Genomic DNA, 14,998 nt, shown 5'->3' with positions numbered 1-14,998 from the left:
TTTAATTAATGGTCTGAGGTGATAATATGTTTTGCCTGTTTTTGGTAGATACAATCTGCTTATATGTTTCCTGATTTCTTTTACCTTTTTAAAACCAGTTTAGCTCATAATTAAATGACAGGAATTTAAAGACCAGATAATTAATACACTACATTGTTATGGACTGTATCAACAGACGATATGATACTTTTCTAAGTAATATTTTTAGCAGAATTACTTTGTTCAAAAATGCTGAAGTTATGTTTCCTTTTTGCTCTTTTTTGTTGAAAAATAGTTTTACTTTGTAGAAAGTAACAAAAGCATTATGGAAATCTTTATAATATTGGTATATATTAAATATCTGTTTAGTATTCCTTCTCTGATAAGAGCCTACCTTTTGAAATGTACAACTATATGTACATAAAATGTATACTTTAGCATTATGAAGTGAATTTTTATATTTAACATTAAAGTTTAGAATAAAAATGTTTAAGTACATTTTATGTTTGTTTCAACGCTGACTGGTTGAACTGGTTATGTTCTTTCAACACCAGCTAGTGGACTGCAATTCAGTTCTAGCACTAACTACCCAGGGTTAGCACAGACCCCAGAAGTTAAGGGCTTAGTCACCAACAGGTCTGCCTCTCCTTATGCACCAGGTGTCAATTCAGGGGGGGCCCCAAGCCACCTGTACTTCTGACCCCCTGGCTACAAATTCAGGGATTCCAATGACCACCCCAGGTTTGATGATTTACTGAAACAGTTCATAGGGCTTAGGAAAGCACTATACTTATGATTACCGTTTGATTATAAAGGCTACAACTCAGAAACAACCAAAAGAAAATACTCTTAGAGCTAGGTCTAGGAGGGCCCTGAATGCAGAGCTTTGGTGATCTTTTCCCATGGAGTCAGAGCACATCTCTATGTTCGCCAGCTAGAGATGTCTACTGAATTAAATTTGGCATTCAGAGTTTTTATTGAAGTTTTGTTATGTAAGCAATGACGACCTGTTATTGAACTCAATCTCCAGTTTCACTCTTCTCTCTGGAGATCAGGAGGTCCTGCTGATACCACGTGGCCCAAAGCCCCAGCCCCCTAATCACATAGCTGGTGTTTCTGGCAAGAGCAATCCCCCCATAAAGGCCCACCTTGAGTCACCTCATTAGCATAACAAAGATACTTGTACCACTCAGAAAATTGTGAGGATCTAGTATTCCTTCTAGGAACCAGGGACAAAGACCAGTTAAATTTTGTATTATACAACAATAGTCATAGTAATAAATATGTCCCGTAATCATCAATTATTTGTGTGTAAGAAGCAGCTTTAGAAGTTTTCTGGTTCAGCCTGTTACATAATCAGATATCTCTTCTACAATTTTAATGGTATAGAGATAGTTTTTTACGTCTTGATTACTTAAAGCATGAGAAGCTCATTATTTCCCAAGGCAACCTATTCCCTAATTAGACAAATTTATTTACTAGAGTTTTTTTTAAATATTAGATGGTAATCCCTATAATTTTAGCCACTTATTCTAGTTCTTCCTCTGAAGAAACACAGAATAAATCTATTCCTTCTTCCATAAGAAAAGACTTCTAATAATATTTGAAAAGACAGCTACCATGAGACCTTAGTCATTTTTGGTTTTCCCTGTCTTCCATTCTCCAGGTCAGTGGTCTTCTTAAAATTTATTTATTTTTTGAATATGCAGCCATATCAGTAAAATAAATTTTGAGCAGAGCCCCAGTGTATACAGTATATGTATCAATTATATGTCAGTTATATAAATGCACCCTTGTTGACCTGTATATTAAGAAATGATAAAACTTAATATTTTTTATTTAAGGATGAAAGTTAATATGAACAAGAATTCTAGTATTTTTTTCTACACCTCGTTAACTTCTTTGAAGACTACCGTTTTGTATTTGGCTTTCCATAATATGTCCCAAGATACGCTCTCAGGCCTCCCCAACTGGTTGTCCTCTTGTAGATAACAGCCTAGGTTTTCTGATTTGTCCAGAAATAGGGTATACACAGACATGAACATATCCTGTAAATGGGTTTTGATCAGCATAGAATGTGGTGGGATTTCCCTCCTGTGATCATTCTGTTGCTGTTCATGCAGTCCAAGATTGTATTAGTGTTTGAGGGAAGTATTTCATGCTCTTGGGTCTTTTAGAAAGTATTGTCCACATCTTTGGACTCTGGGCTCTCTTTAGTAACTCCTGTCCAATATTAGTTTTTGTCTTTTCATCTGAGAATATATATTCTCTACTCTGCTTTTCTACTCAGATTGATGTATGGCCAAGAAATAAGTTATGCTTATTTTAGGGATAGTTTCACAATTTTAAATAGGATGTTTCAGTATTACACTGATGGAGAAATTATTTCACCAAGGTTGCTTTCTTCCTTTGTGTGGAGTGGCAAGGGAGGAAGATTAAATCTCCTTAATGTAAACACATGCAAAGCTTCTGGAGGATGTAATGACAGTTTCTTGGTGGTTAGGAAAGACTGACTAAGTGTCTTGTTAATCAGTAAATGCCACCTGTATTTCCTTTATCTTTTTTAAAAAATTTTTTAATGTTTATTCATTTTTGAGAGACAGAGCATGAGTCGGGGAGGGGCAGAGAGTGAGGGAGACACAGAATCTGAGTCAGGCTCCAGGCTCTGAGCTGTCAGCACAGAGCCTGACGTGGAGCTCGAACTCACGGACTGCAGGATCATGACCTGAGCCAAAGTCGGACGCTCAACCGACTGAGCCACCAGGCGCCCCTGTCCTTTACTGTATCTAACTCTATCCCTTACTGTATTTTGAGCTCCTCACAGAGGGCTCTGAGCAACCTAAGAATTATAATTTATTATAATTATGTTTATATTAAGTAGTATAGATATTTATATTTATACCCTCGCTCTTCTTCCTTCTCATTTCATTTCTCAAATAACTCACACTTATTTACCTGTTTTTAGTTTGCCTCTCCCACTAGAATGTAAGTTCCATAACTACAAAGATTTATGTCTTGTTCATCTCCTGCACCTAAAGCAACTGTTAATTATAATGAAAGGAACTTAAATAGTTATTTACAGATCAATCTTCTTCCTCTGTATCTCTGTTCCACAGCTTATACATACCTTGTTACTCACATATGGTCTGTTCTACAAATTCTCAACTACTCTGCCTTTTCTGTCTAATCTGTACACTTCCATCAGCTTGATTTTCCTTTCAGACCCAGTTTGGTTATGTTACTCTGACCATACTGATCTTTTCTCTTCAATCCAAACCTTTTAACCAACTTCAAAATACAATGTAAATATTCTAGACATCCTTCTTTATATGTATGTGTGTGTGTGTCCCTTTTAAATTTTAACTAGTATGCAATTACTTATAGTCTAAATTGTTTTTTTAACAGCTTTATTGAGTTATATTTGCATATTAATCTACACATATTTAGACTGTAAAAATTTATAAGTTGACATATGTATAAAACCATTGTGTACGTAATTTTTATATATAAGTATACACCCATATGTGTATTGCCATAATCAAAATAATGAACATATTTATAACTCTCAGAAGTTTCATTTTGTCTTCTTATAATCTCCCTCTCCTCCATCCCTAGGAAACTACTGATTTGACTTCTGTCACTATAGTTTGTCTTCTCTAGAAATTTATATAAATGGAATCACCCTGAAATTTATATAAATGGAATAAAATAAAATTACTATTTTGAGACTCATTCATGTTTCATGTATCAGTAGTTTTTTGTTTTTTTTTTTTAATGGAGCCATATTGCATTCCATGGTTTGCATATCTATTGAATTGTTGATGAACATTTAGGTTATCTCTAGTTTGGGATTGTTACAAATAAAATTTCTGCGAACATTTGTGTGTTAGTCTTTCTGCAGACTTATGCTTTTATTTCTCCCTGCTAAATATCTAGTTGTGGAATGGCCAGGGCATGTGGTAGGTGTAGGTTTGAGTTATAAGAAACTCTCCCATCTGTTTTCCATTGTGGTTAAACCACTTTGCATTCTCACTCATCAATATCTAGGGCTCCAGTTTGCTTCATATTCTCACCAACACTTGTTATGTTCCTCCTTTAATTTTAGCCTTTCTATTGGGTATCTCACAGTGATTTTGACTATTCCTTTAAATGATTTTGAACATCTTTTAAAATGCTAATTAGTCCTCTTTATATCTTTTTTGTTATATCATTTTAAATATTTTATGCCTTTTTCTTATTAAGTAGTTATCTTTTTCTTATTATCTTTTTCTTATTAAGTAGTAAGTGTTCTTTATTCGAGGTACAAGTCCACTGTTGTATGTATGGGTTTGCACATATTTTCTTTCACTCTGCAAGTTTTCCTTTATTTTCTTAACAGTGTCCTTTGAAGAGCAAAATTTATTATTTTGGCAAAGTCCAATTTGTTTTTGGTTAAAATTTGTACATCTTTTGTCATATTTAAGAAATCTTAAAAAAAATCTTTGCCAAATTTTAGGTCATTAAGATGCTCTCATATATTGTCTTTGAGAAATTTTATAATTTTGTCTTTTATATTTAGATTTCTGGTTTATGTTAATTTTTGTTTATGGTGTGAAGCTAAGTAAAGGTGCAGGTTAATTTTTTTACCGTTGTTCCACCATCGTTTGTTAAAAAAGATTATCCTTTTCCATTGAATTGCTTGACGCCTTTTTTCAAAGATCAGTTCACTCTGTATGTGTGTATGGCTCTATCTCTGGATTCTCCATTCCATTCCATTGATCTAAACATTTGTCTTTATCCCAGTACTGCATTGTCTTGATAAATGTAGCTTTATAACAAGCCCTGAAATCAGTGAGTGTAAATCCTTTGTTTTGTTTTGCCTATTCTCTGTCCTTTGTATTAATATATAAATTTTGGAACTAGACTGTCAATTTCCATGAAAAAATGTCAGTAATTTAATTGGGATTGTGTTAAATCTATACTAATTTGGATAGAATTGACAACAGTGTTGAGGTTGAGCCATACATATGGTATATTTCTCAATTAAGGTCTTATTAATTTTTCTCAGAAATAATTTGTAAATTTCAAGGTACAAATATTACACATATTTTGTCAGTTATTCATAGTATTTTACATTTCTTGATACTATTTTAAATAGTATTGCCTTTAAATTTAAATTTCGAATTTCTTATTTCTAGCATATGAAAGTACACTTGATTTTGTATATATTGTATCTTGCAACCTAGCTTATTATTTCTTGTAGGTTTTGTTCTTAGGATTTTCTATATACACAATCATGTAATCCACTAATAAACACATTTTCACTTCTTCCTTTCCAATATGTGTGACTTTTACTTCTTTTTCTTGCTTTATTGCAATATACAGAAATTCAGCATAATTTGTGCATTGAACTGGTAAGAATGCACATCTTTGCCTTGTTTCTGATCTTGAGGAGAGAACATTCATTCTTTTACTGTCATATTAGCTATAGCTTTTTCACAGATTTGCTTTTTCAAGCTGAGAAATTTGCCTTCTATTTCTATATTGCAGAGAAGTTTTGTCGTGATAATTGCTAGAATTTATCCAGTGCTTTTATCCATTAATTGAGATCATCATATGTGTTTTTTGTTTTTGTTTGGTTTGCTAGCATAATGAATTACATTAATTTTTGAATGTTAAACCAACCTTTTATTACAAGGGTAAACCTCATTTGGTCATGATGTATTATAGTCCTTTGTACATATTGTTGATTGATAGTGTTGTTCAGGACTTCTTGAGGGGAGGATGGGGCACAATGGAAGAAGTTAAGGATAAAGGCAGTTATATGTGAGACTGTAGACATTTCCAGAGTGTTTTGATTCTGGTGGTGGTTGTTTTAAACTGGGAAATACTGTCTTCATTAAAAGCCGTGAAAAAATATTTTTTAATGTTTTAAAACAAAATACAGTGACTAACTGAAAAAAAGAGAGGAGTTGGTGTTGAAATCTCTAACCATAATTGTGGATTTGTCTACTTTTTTAGTTCTAGAAATTTTTGCCTTCTGTATTTTGAAGCTTTGTTATTTGAGACACATTTAAGATTGTTGTATCCTCCTGATGACCCCTTTATTGTTATGAAATGACCGTTTTATCCCTCTTTCCTAATAAACAATCTGTCTTTATAAACAACTCAGCTAATGACCTAATCTTCCTACCACCTGTTGTGAAACAGGATCCTTCTAAAGAAAACAATTTGCTCTAATTTTATTTTTGAGAGAGAGAGGGAGCAAGAGAGAGAGAGAGAGAGAGAGAGCAAGTGTGAGCGCGCATGAGTTGGGGAGGGACAGAAAGAGGCACAGAATCTGGAAGCAGGCTCCAGGCTCTGAGCTGTCAGCAGGGCTCGAACTCATGGATGATGAGATCATGACCTGAGCCGAAGTTGGAAGCTCAACCAACTGAGCTACCCAGTTGCCACCAAAGAAAACACTTTTAAACAGTTTTCCAAAGATGGACTAGTTTAGCAAGTAATAAAAACTTGTGCTTTTTAAAACATGGGATAAACTTGTAGACATGTTATATGTGAATTTCAAATACTTTTGATTGTTAGATTAAATGCTTTTTTTTTTTTTTTTCAACGTTTTTTATTTATTTTTGGGACAGAGAGAGACAGAGCATGAACGGGGGAGGGGCAGAGAGAGAGGGAGACACAGAATCGGAAACAGGCTCCAGGCTCCGAGCCGTCAGCCCAGAGCCTGACGCGGGGCTCGAACTCACGGACCGCGAGATCGTGACCTGGCTGAAGTCGGACGCTTAACCGACTGCGCCACCCAGGCGCCCCTAAATGCTTTTTTTTTAAGGCACTTATTTTTTTCCCTTTCTTTTTTTTATAAATAAGACAACACAATTCTTTATTTTTTTTAAGTAAGCTCTCCATCCAATGTCAGGCTTAAACTCATGACCCACAGATCAAGAGCCACATGAGTCACAAGTTCTACCAACCGAGCCAGCCAGGCTCCCTAAGATGAAATGCTTTTTGAAGCACTTTCTATGCCTGACCATTCCTAGTTGCTTTGTAATAATTAGATGAAATTACTTCACATATTTTCTATCTCATGGTTCTGTCTATATATTATTTATTTTTATTTTGAAAACATCTCTTTTAATATATACTCTGGTATTTGTCGTCAGGCAAACTTGGTAAAAAGTGTGGCTATTTATTCCTTTTATCAACTGTGTATTGTTTCTTTTGTTTTTATTATATAAATATTTTTATGTACATATATTCTCTTCTTAAATGGATTGTAAGCTCTTCAAAGGAAAAGACTGTATGTTCTTGGCTTTCCCACCCACCCTACTCCCTGCCAACATACCCCAAAAATCTAACACAAATATGGAGCAAATGACAGGGGTTCAGTTAGTATTATACTTACTCTAATACATGGAGTTAGTTTTGTTGCTCGAAGAACTAGAGAAGAGAAAGCCTAGGGTTGGTGTTTTATTATCTTGACAAGAAGGTGTTGGGATTTGAAATCAAATTCTGATTTTGAATCACGGGGAAGGGAGCTTGTTACTTCTTGTGTGACAAGGTCAGTATATAATTGACCTTTCAATAAACTTGTTAAAAGTTTTAAAAAACTATATTTATTTACCCTTTTTGGAGTTTATTTGTTTTTGAATCCCGTGTATGTCATGAAGTTAAATATTTTATTTTCTTAAAAGCAGTTCTTGGAACACCTCACAGCTTGCCACATCTGATGAATCCATCCATCTCCCCTGCATTTTTACATCTGAATAAAGCACATCAGGTATATAAATGGCATTGAGTACTGAAGTATCAAACATTTGGAGTGACTCATTTGTTTGCTCTTAACATTTAAAATTCTTGAGAAGTTAAATGAGTATTTCATCTCTAAAAAAAAATTCTTAGTAATAACTATGGCTACATGAAAACACAGGACATCAGATCAAATTAAGCTGATCAAAGCAGTATAGTTCTGTTTATAGGGCATTAAGGGAAGAGAGGTGTATTTTGTGGCATATTTTTCTAGAAATAAGTAGTAAAAACAAGTCTTATGTGGTCTTAACTCAAAGTATTCACAGAAAGAAAAAAATGAATGAATGTGAACTCTTAATTTTTAAATTTTAGTCTATATGAAAATAATTCATACAAGAATAAAAATGTTTTTCTTACCTTCTTCAGATAAGTATTTTAAAACGTATTTGTATATAAACATAATATTGGAGATAAATGCTACTCATTAATTTCTGGTACTGCTTAAGGCTGTGTCTATATAGAAGCCTAATTACAAATCCAACCTAATGTATGATAGATGATTAATGTAGCTTAATGAATGAGTAGTCCTAAACTGAGCTTTGGAAGAGAAGGTTTATCTTTTATTTATTTTTCATTTTTGGAATCTAACGTAGGACCTTGTACATTAGAGGGTCTTTATTCATTCATTTAGTCAACATATTGAGAATCTAACATGTACTGGACACTGTGCTGGTCATTGAGGCTATAGCGTTCAACAAAAACATTCATGGTCCTTTGTTCTTGAAGAATTTCAACAAATATAGAAAACAAATGTTAATTATAATAAGTTGTGAAGAGTGACATGAGAGGGGAGTTCAGAGTACTGATGATATTCTCTTTATTTTAGAATTAAGACAAGAATGCTTAATTTTGCCCAGAAGGTCTATCCAAGCTGGCCTCTGCTGCCTCTCCTGTTCATTGGGTATCACTATCCCAGCAATAATGGCCTGCTTTTGGTCCTCGAAGGACTTTGCTCTCTTCTTGTTCTTTGCTCCTGCTGCTGCTTCTACCTGGAATGCTCCCCACCTCAATACCACCTAAGTCCCCCAGACTTCACCTAGTTCTTTCTCCACAGCCTTCAGATCTCTGTGCAAGAGTTAGTTCCTCAGGGAAAATTTCCTTGAATTCACCAACCTAAATCAAATCCCCAACTATTCTCATAGCTCCTGTATTTTTCTTTCACATACTCATCACCATTATAATTATATGTTTTTAATATTAATGTCTCCCTCCCTCAGGAACCTCTAAGATCTGTGAGGGCAGATCGTATTTTGTATTTCACATTATGTAGCACTGTACCTGGCACACAGTAAGTGCTCAGTAAATATGTGTTGGATGATTAAATGAATAAATAAATGATTGAATGACACTGACATAAAGCCAAAAGAGGGTGGGGGGAGGAAGAAGGATGAAAGAAAAAAAGAAGATCTGGAGTTAGTTCTATGACCACATAATCACATCTTGTATATTATTAAAAGAATTAATTAGCATTGCCTGAAGTAGGAAAGTAGGATATTAAGAAGCTATTGGCTTTTGCTCAGATCAACTGGAGAACTGAACTTTAAAATGAATTGGGTTCTGTGAAAAGTAGCTTTTCAAAATTAAACTAACTTGATGCTTTATCATTTTCACAGAGCACAGTTATGGGTAATACTTCTAATTTATTCCTTCAGAATCTTTCTCATGTACCATTGGCACAGCAACAATTAATGAAGTTTGAGAATATTCCTAATAATGTAAGTATGGCATTGTTTTTTTCTTTAGAATTGAGTTCATTCCTTTTCTGTATTCAGGCTGTCAGATTGTTTATGAACATTCACATGTGTAGCCTTTTCATTTGGTGATATCCTGCTGCCATGAGCAGAAGTCTTATTTTCTTTTCTTCTTTTGCAGAAACCGGGCTTACTTGGAGATCCCCCAGCCATGATACTTCAAACCACAGTAGGGATGGGGTCAGCACTTCCTTTGAAAACAGAGTTGGGTCATCATGGAGAAGCACATAAAAGTAAATGACATGCATTTACTGAGAAGTCTGGAAACAATCAGATTTGAGATTTAAAGATGGTTTACCTATATTCTGCTTTTATTTACAGAAAGGTTAAATTTGAGTTTTATTCAGTCATTTAAAATTTTAAGAGCCCTCTTGGCTTTTCTATTTTTCATATAAGAAAACTATTGATAAGTTATTGATGGACTTGCTTCCATGCCAAGATCACATTTTCCCTGTTGGATATGCTTTAATATTTGATGACTGTTCACAGCAGCATGAGGCAAAGACATAGATCCCTTTGAGAGTGACGTGCTGCCCACTGGGCTGACAACATATTACATAGATATCCATTTAATTTTTGCCTGAATAAGAAACCCTTAGCTTTTAAAGAAATATGTGGTATTTTGGTAAACTTTGATGATTTATTTGTATTATTTTTTAAATGTGATCTCCAAACTAGTAGTCGAAGAAAAATAACAACATGTGTACTCTGTGTTTCTGAAAAGATGACAAATTTAAACATTTTTTTAAAATGTTTATTTATTTTTGAGACAGAGGGAGACAGCGCGAGTGGGGGAGGGGCAGAGAGGGGGGAGACAGAATCTGAAACAGGCTCCAGGCTCTGAGCTGTTAGGACAGAGCCCGATGAGGGGCTCGAATCCACAATTGTGAGATCATTACCTGAGCCGAAGTCTGACGCTTAACCAACCGAGCCACCCAGGTGCCCCTGAAAAGATGACAAATTTAAACAAAACAATTATTTTTTAGAAAAACAAAAGCATCTGGTATACCAAGATTTCTTATTGGAATGCGACTTGAAAGGAACTTTCAGTTTGAAGTGTAATTGAAATTTGTCTTAAGTGATTATGCTGGGAAAAGAGAAGGGCCACAAGTAATTTTAAAAAAAAGTCAATTAACTATAGGGTAGTATATTTTGCCTTTGCAGGAAGCCAGCAAGTCAAATGATCAAATAAATCCATCAATTCTGATTGTTTAAATTGACTGGGTGAAAGTTAAACTAGTATACAGACAGGTGTAGAAATTTTTATGGTATGATGGAGCCCTTTCCAAAAATTAAATTTTATATCACTAAAAGTTCATGCAGATGTTTAAAAAAATTTTTTTAACGTTTATTTATTTTTAAAAGAGAGCAACAGAGAATGAACAGGGGAGGGGCAGAGAGAGAGAGAGACACAGAATCCAAAGCAGGCTCTAGGCTCTGACCTGTCAGCACAGAGCTCCACGTGGGGCTCAAACCCACTATCCGTGAGATCACGACCTGAGCTGAAGTTGAATGCTTAACCGAGAGCCACCCACCCTTCATGCAGATGTTTATTATTTGTGTTGGGCTAAATAATAAGCTATTTGCTTTTGCATAAACTGCTTTAAGAACATTTAAAATTCAAAATGTCCAAATAAATACATTGCTAGAAGAACTGAAGTATCCACCTCTATTTAGTACTAGAAATAATTTAAGAAATTTGTTCAGTGAATTTGTAAAATATAAATTTGACTTAACGTACTTATCAAAATTAGCTCTTTTCTTCTAATTGTGAGCCATAGATTTTTAAAAAGTGGAATGGTTCAAAATTTTCCTATTAAAATTTTCATCTCTTCCAGAATTTCTTGGTATTTCCTGTAAATAAAAATGTAAAGCTTTCATGTGTTAAATTGGTGCCTATCTATTCACAAATATTACAGTTTTTTAAACCAGGGTTATGCTGATGTTTAAAAACCAGCTCTCTAGGTCTAAAAAAAAGTCTTGATTTTCATAGCATTTGTAGAGGTCTATGTGTAAGCACTACAAGTCATGGCCAATTGCACACTACCCACATGAAGACACTGAATTCAGGAGCTGGGAAAAGATACCCATAGTCAGCTGTTATGAACTGGTACAAGTTGGCTGACCAAAACTATTGTTGGATTTAATTTAACTTTATTTTTAAGTGTCAGAGAATTTTTTCAGCTGAAGACTTAATTATTTATGGAAGCAGGCAAATTACAGTGATTGGGCATTAAAACAAAGGCACCTGATGTAACTTAAGTGCCAAAAAGTATACACATTTTGCTCTCATATTTTACAATATACAGCTAAAACTTGGAGTTAAAAAATATCCTTGAGATTATCCTGGAAGTTGTTGAAAATAAGGAAAGCATGATTACTGTTATAGGGTTTGTTTTTATTACCCCCATATGGAAACCTGCTACTTTACAACCACTAACTTCATGTTTTAAATATAACTCTTCTCTAATGGGCACAAAATAGTTTTTTCCACATTTTGCCCATAACTTAACAAACATCCAAAGGACTGTTGTGAAGAACTCTTGTCTAATCAAACCTTTTTGCATTTGTGGTTTATTACAGCATCTAATCTGATTCCAACTCAAACAACTATAACAGCTGGAATGGGCATGTTACCATTCTTTCCAAATCAGCACATTGCTGGACAAGCTGGGCCAGGGCACGGGAATACTCAGGAGAAACAGCCAGCCTCGGTGGGGAAGGCAGAAGGAAATTTCTCAGGGTCACAGGCTTATCTTCAGAGCTTTCCAAACCTTACTGCAGGAGGCTTGCTGACAGGACACCATAAGCAACAGCAGAGTCAGCCAAGAGGCTCGGAGATAAGTTCAGGGGTAAGAAAATTGTGTTTATGCATATATACACACACATAAACACACAAGTACACACATATACATGTGTATACTACATGTATGTAGATAATACGCAGGAATATATATGTCTATTCTTTTAAAATTTTTTAAATTCTAATTCTAGAGGATTCTAATTTGGGGCTTATTTTACAGGTAATGTAATTTATGAAGTATCATAAAGTATCTTCAGTATTTTTAAATTCCAAAGAAAGTTAATAATATACTTAAAGTATAGAAATGTGGATTACAATTGTAGATGATTGATATATCAATGACATGATTTTTTCATAGTGTGCATTTACTTCTCAAAATAGAAGAAAATATTGCACTCATAAAACTGTTATTATAAGCAAACAACCCATCTTTTGATAAGTTATGCCAGCTGATTTTGTGACTATGCTTAATTACTTACCAGTTTGTAAATAAAATAATTTCAATTTGAAGAAAATGAGTTTTTTAAGTATGTAAAATAACTTAAATATGGATTCTTTATTCTTCTAGATACTTTTCTAAAATTCAGTATTTCAATTAGAATTCAGAATTCTAATATTCACAAATGCTTGATATTTTAGAAATGAAATATAAACCAAGTTCAAAATTTGTAGTTTGGAAAAGCTTAAGAGTATCATTAATACTTATCTAATGATATGATGTTATTTATGAGGCTTTCTAATGAAATAATAACGCTTTTCAAAATGTTAATTTTTTCTACTTTAAATTTATACTCTGTAACTAGGTATTAGTTTAATATGTAAAGGCAAAACCAATTTTATCTGAAAAATGTCGAAGTCAGTTATTAAACTCTGGTCTGCTCAAAAGAATCTAATCTCTGTTTTAATTCTGGAAGTTTTACCCAATTATTTTATTTGTTCTTAGACCAGCGACATTTGTAAATGTTAAACTTGGTAGGCAGAATAAAGTACATTTAATTTATATTCATACCCTGAAGTACCCTTTGGTTTGTAAGTATTATAAAACTCAGGTTATAAGCAGCATGTGAGGAAAAAAAATTCATGTAGTTGGCTGTATTGAAATGTCAAAATAATTAGATTAATTTGGAGGTGGTTTTATTGTCAACTAGTCATAGCAGCAGATATGGATGGGATGCCCTACAATTGTTCATTGAGAAAGCTAAGGCAGATCTTGTAGAATGAGTTTTAAAAATTTATCTGCAGTATTAATTTTGGGGGTTTTTGAGGGAAGTTAAACAATTGGAACTCATATATGAATATGCTATATCTTTTTGCACAGAAAGCACCAGCTCTTTAGAAAAGCTTGATTTGGGGTGATTCACATAATGGGCAGAGTCTATCAGGAGGAAAACAGCCAAAGTGGTGCAGGGCCAGGAAAACAGGTTCTGTGAAAAAAATTGAGGGAAATGGAGACATGTAACCCTGAAAGAGAAGACAAGCTGGATATCTATTTAAAAAATATATTCTCAGACTAGTCACAGGGTATTTTGTGTTTCACCAGTAGGCAGAACTAGTCCAGTAACTATGAGCTACAGTAAAGCATTAGGCTTTATACACCAAAATAGTGTATTAGGCTTAATACAACAAAGAGCAGTTGAAGCTTTCACACAAACAAAAAGCTTGATTCTTTCACTAAGATGTGACTGTCCTGTCACTGAAAACAATTAAGTAGACATGAAATGAGCATTGGTACAGATTGCTGTAAAGTGATTACTCTTTTGACAGTAGGGGTTTGGGCCAGGTAATTTCAAAGTGTGTTTTCCAAGAATGAAGCAAGAAATTTGATTTTGTTAAACATAATTGGTTTCATTCAACTTTAGATTTTTAGACTTACGTTTTTAAGAATTTTTTTGTTAAGGTATAATTGACATACAGCATTATATTAGTTTCTGATATACAATATAAGAATTTGATACATATCACACATATTACAAAATGACCACCCCAGTAAGTCTAGTTAATATTCATTACCATACATACATACATTATAATTTTTTGTGTATGATGGGAACTTTTAAGATTTGTTCTCTTAGCAACTTTCAAATATGCAACGTGGTTTTATTAACTATAGTCACCATCCTGTACATCACATCCCCATCATTTATTTATTTCATAACTGGAAGTTTGTACCTTTTGACTTTTTTCACCTGTTTTGCTCACCTCTGTCTCTGATAAGCACCCATCTGTTTTCTGTATCTATAAGCTTGTTTTTTCTTTTCTTTTTTTTATTCTGCATGTAAGTAAGATCATACAGTATTCGTTTTTCTCTGTCTGACTTTTTTCATTTAGCATAATGCCCTCAAGGTCCATCCTCATTATCACAAATAGCAAGATTTCTTTCCTATTTAAGACTGAATATATACACACTTTTTTTTATTCACCCATCAAAGAGCAGTTCTGTTGTTTTCATATCTTGTCTGTTGGGGATAGTGCTTCAGTGAACATGAGAGTGCAGATGACACTTGAGACAGGGATTTCATGTCCTGTGAATATATACCCAGAAATGGGACTGCTGGATCATACGGTAATTGTTTATTTTTTTTTTAATTTTTTTTTTTAATGTTTTATTTATTTTTGAGACAGGGAGAGATAGAGCATGAACGGGGGAGGGTCAGAGAGAGGGAGACACAGAATC

The 14,998-nt window shown here is 34.0% G+C and overlaps 1 protein-coding gene across 2 annotated transcripts in view; it reads left to right on the top strand.

Annotated features, from left to right (window-relative positions):
- Window positions 1-14,998, top strand: part of RAVER2 (ribonucleoprotein, PTB binding 2) — a 95,843-nt gene that overhangs the window by 46,461 nt on the left and 34,384 nt on the right. The window contains exons 6-9 of one of the 2 annotated variants that reach the window (XM_060623880.3): window positions 7,656-7,741; window positions 9,423-9,485; window positions 9,643-9,754; window positions 12,105-12,373. In XM_060623880.3, coding sequence (XP_060479863.1) covers window positions 7,656-7,741; window positions 9,423-9,485; window positions 9,643-9,754; window positions 12,105-12,373 — 530 coding nt within the window. Of the gene's footprint in view, window positions 1-7,655; window positions 7,742-9,383; window positions 9,486-9,642; window positions 9,755-12,104; window positions 12,374-14,998 lie in introns of both variants that reach the window. The other variant, XM_060623879.3, reaches the window with a different exon arrangement.

The sequence above is a fragment of the Panthera onca genome, chromosome C1 (assembly GCF_046562875.1).
Source record: "Panthera onca isolate mPanOnc1 chromosome C1, mPanOnc1 haplotype 2, whole genome shotgun sequence".
Taxonomy (NCBI): Eukaryota; Metazoa; Chordata; class Mammalia; order Carnivora; family Felidae; genus Panthera; species Panthera onca.
The sequence above is the reverse complement of the archived record's forward strand: the minus strand, read 5'-3'. Positions and strand labels throughout refer to the sequence as shown.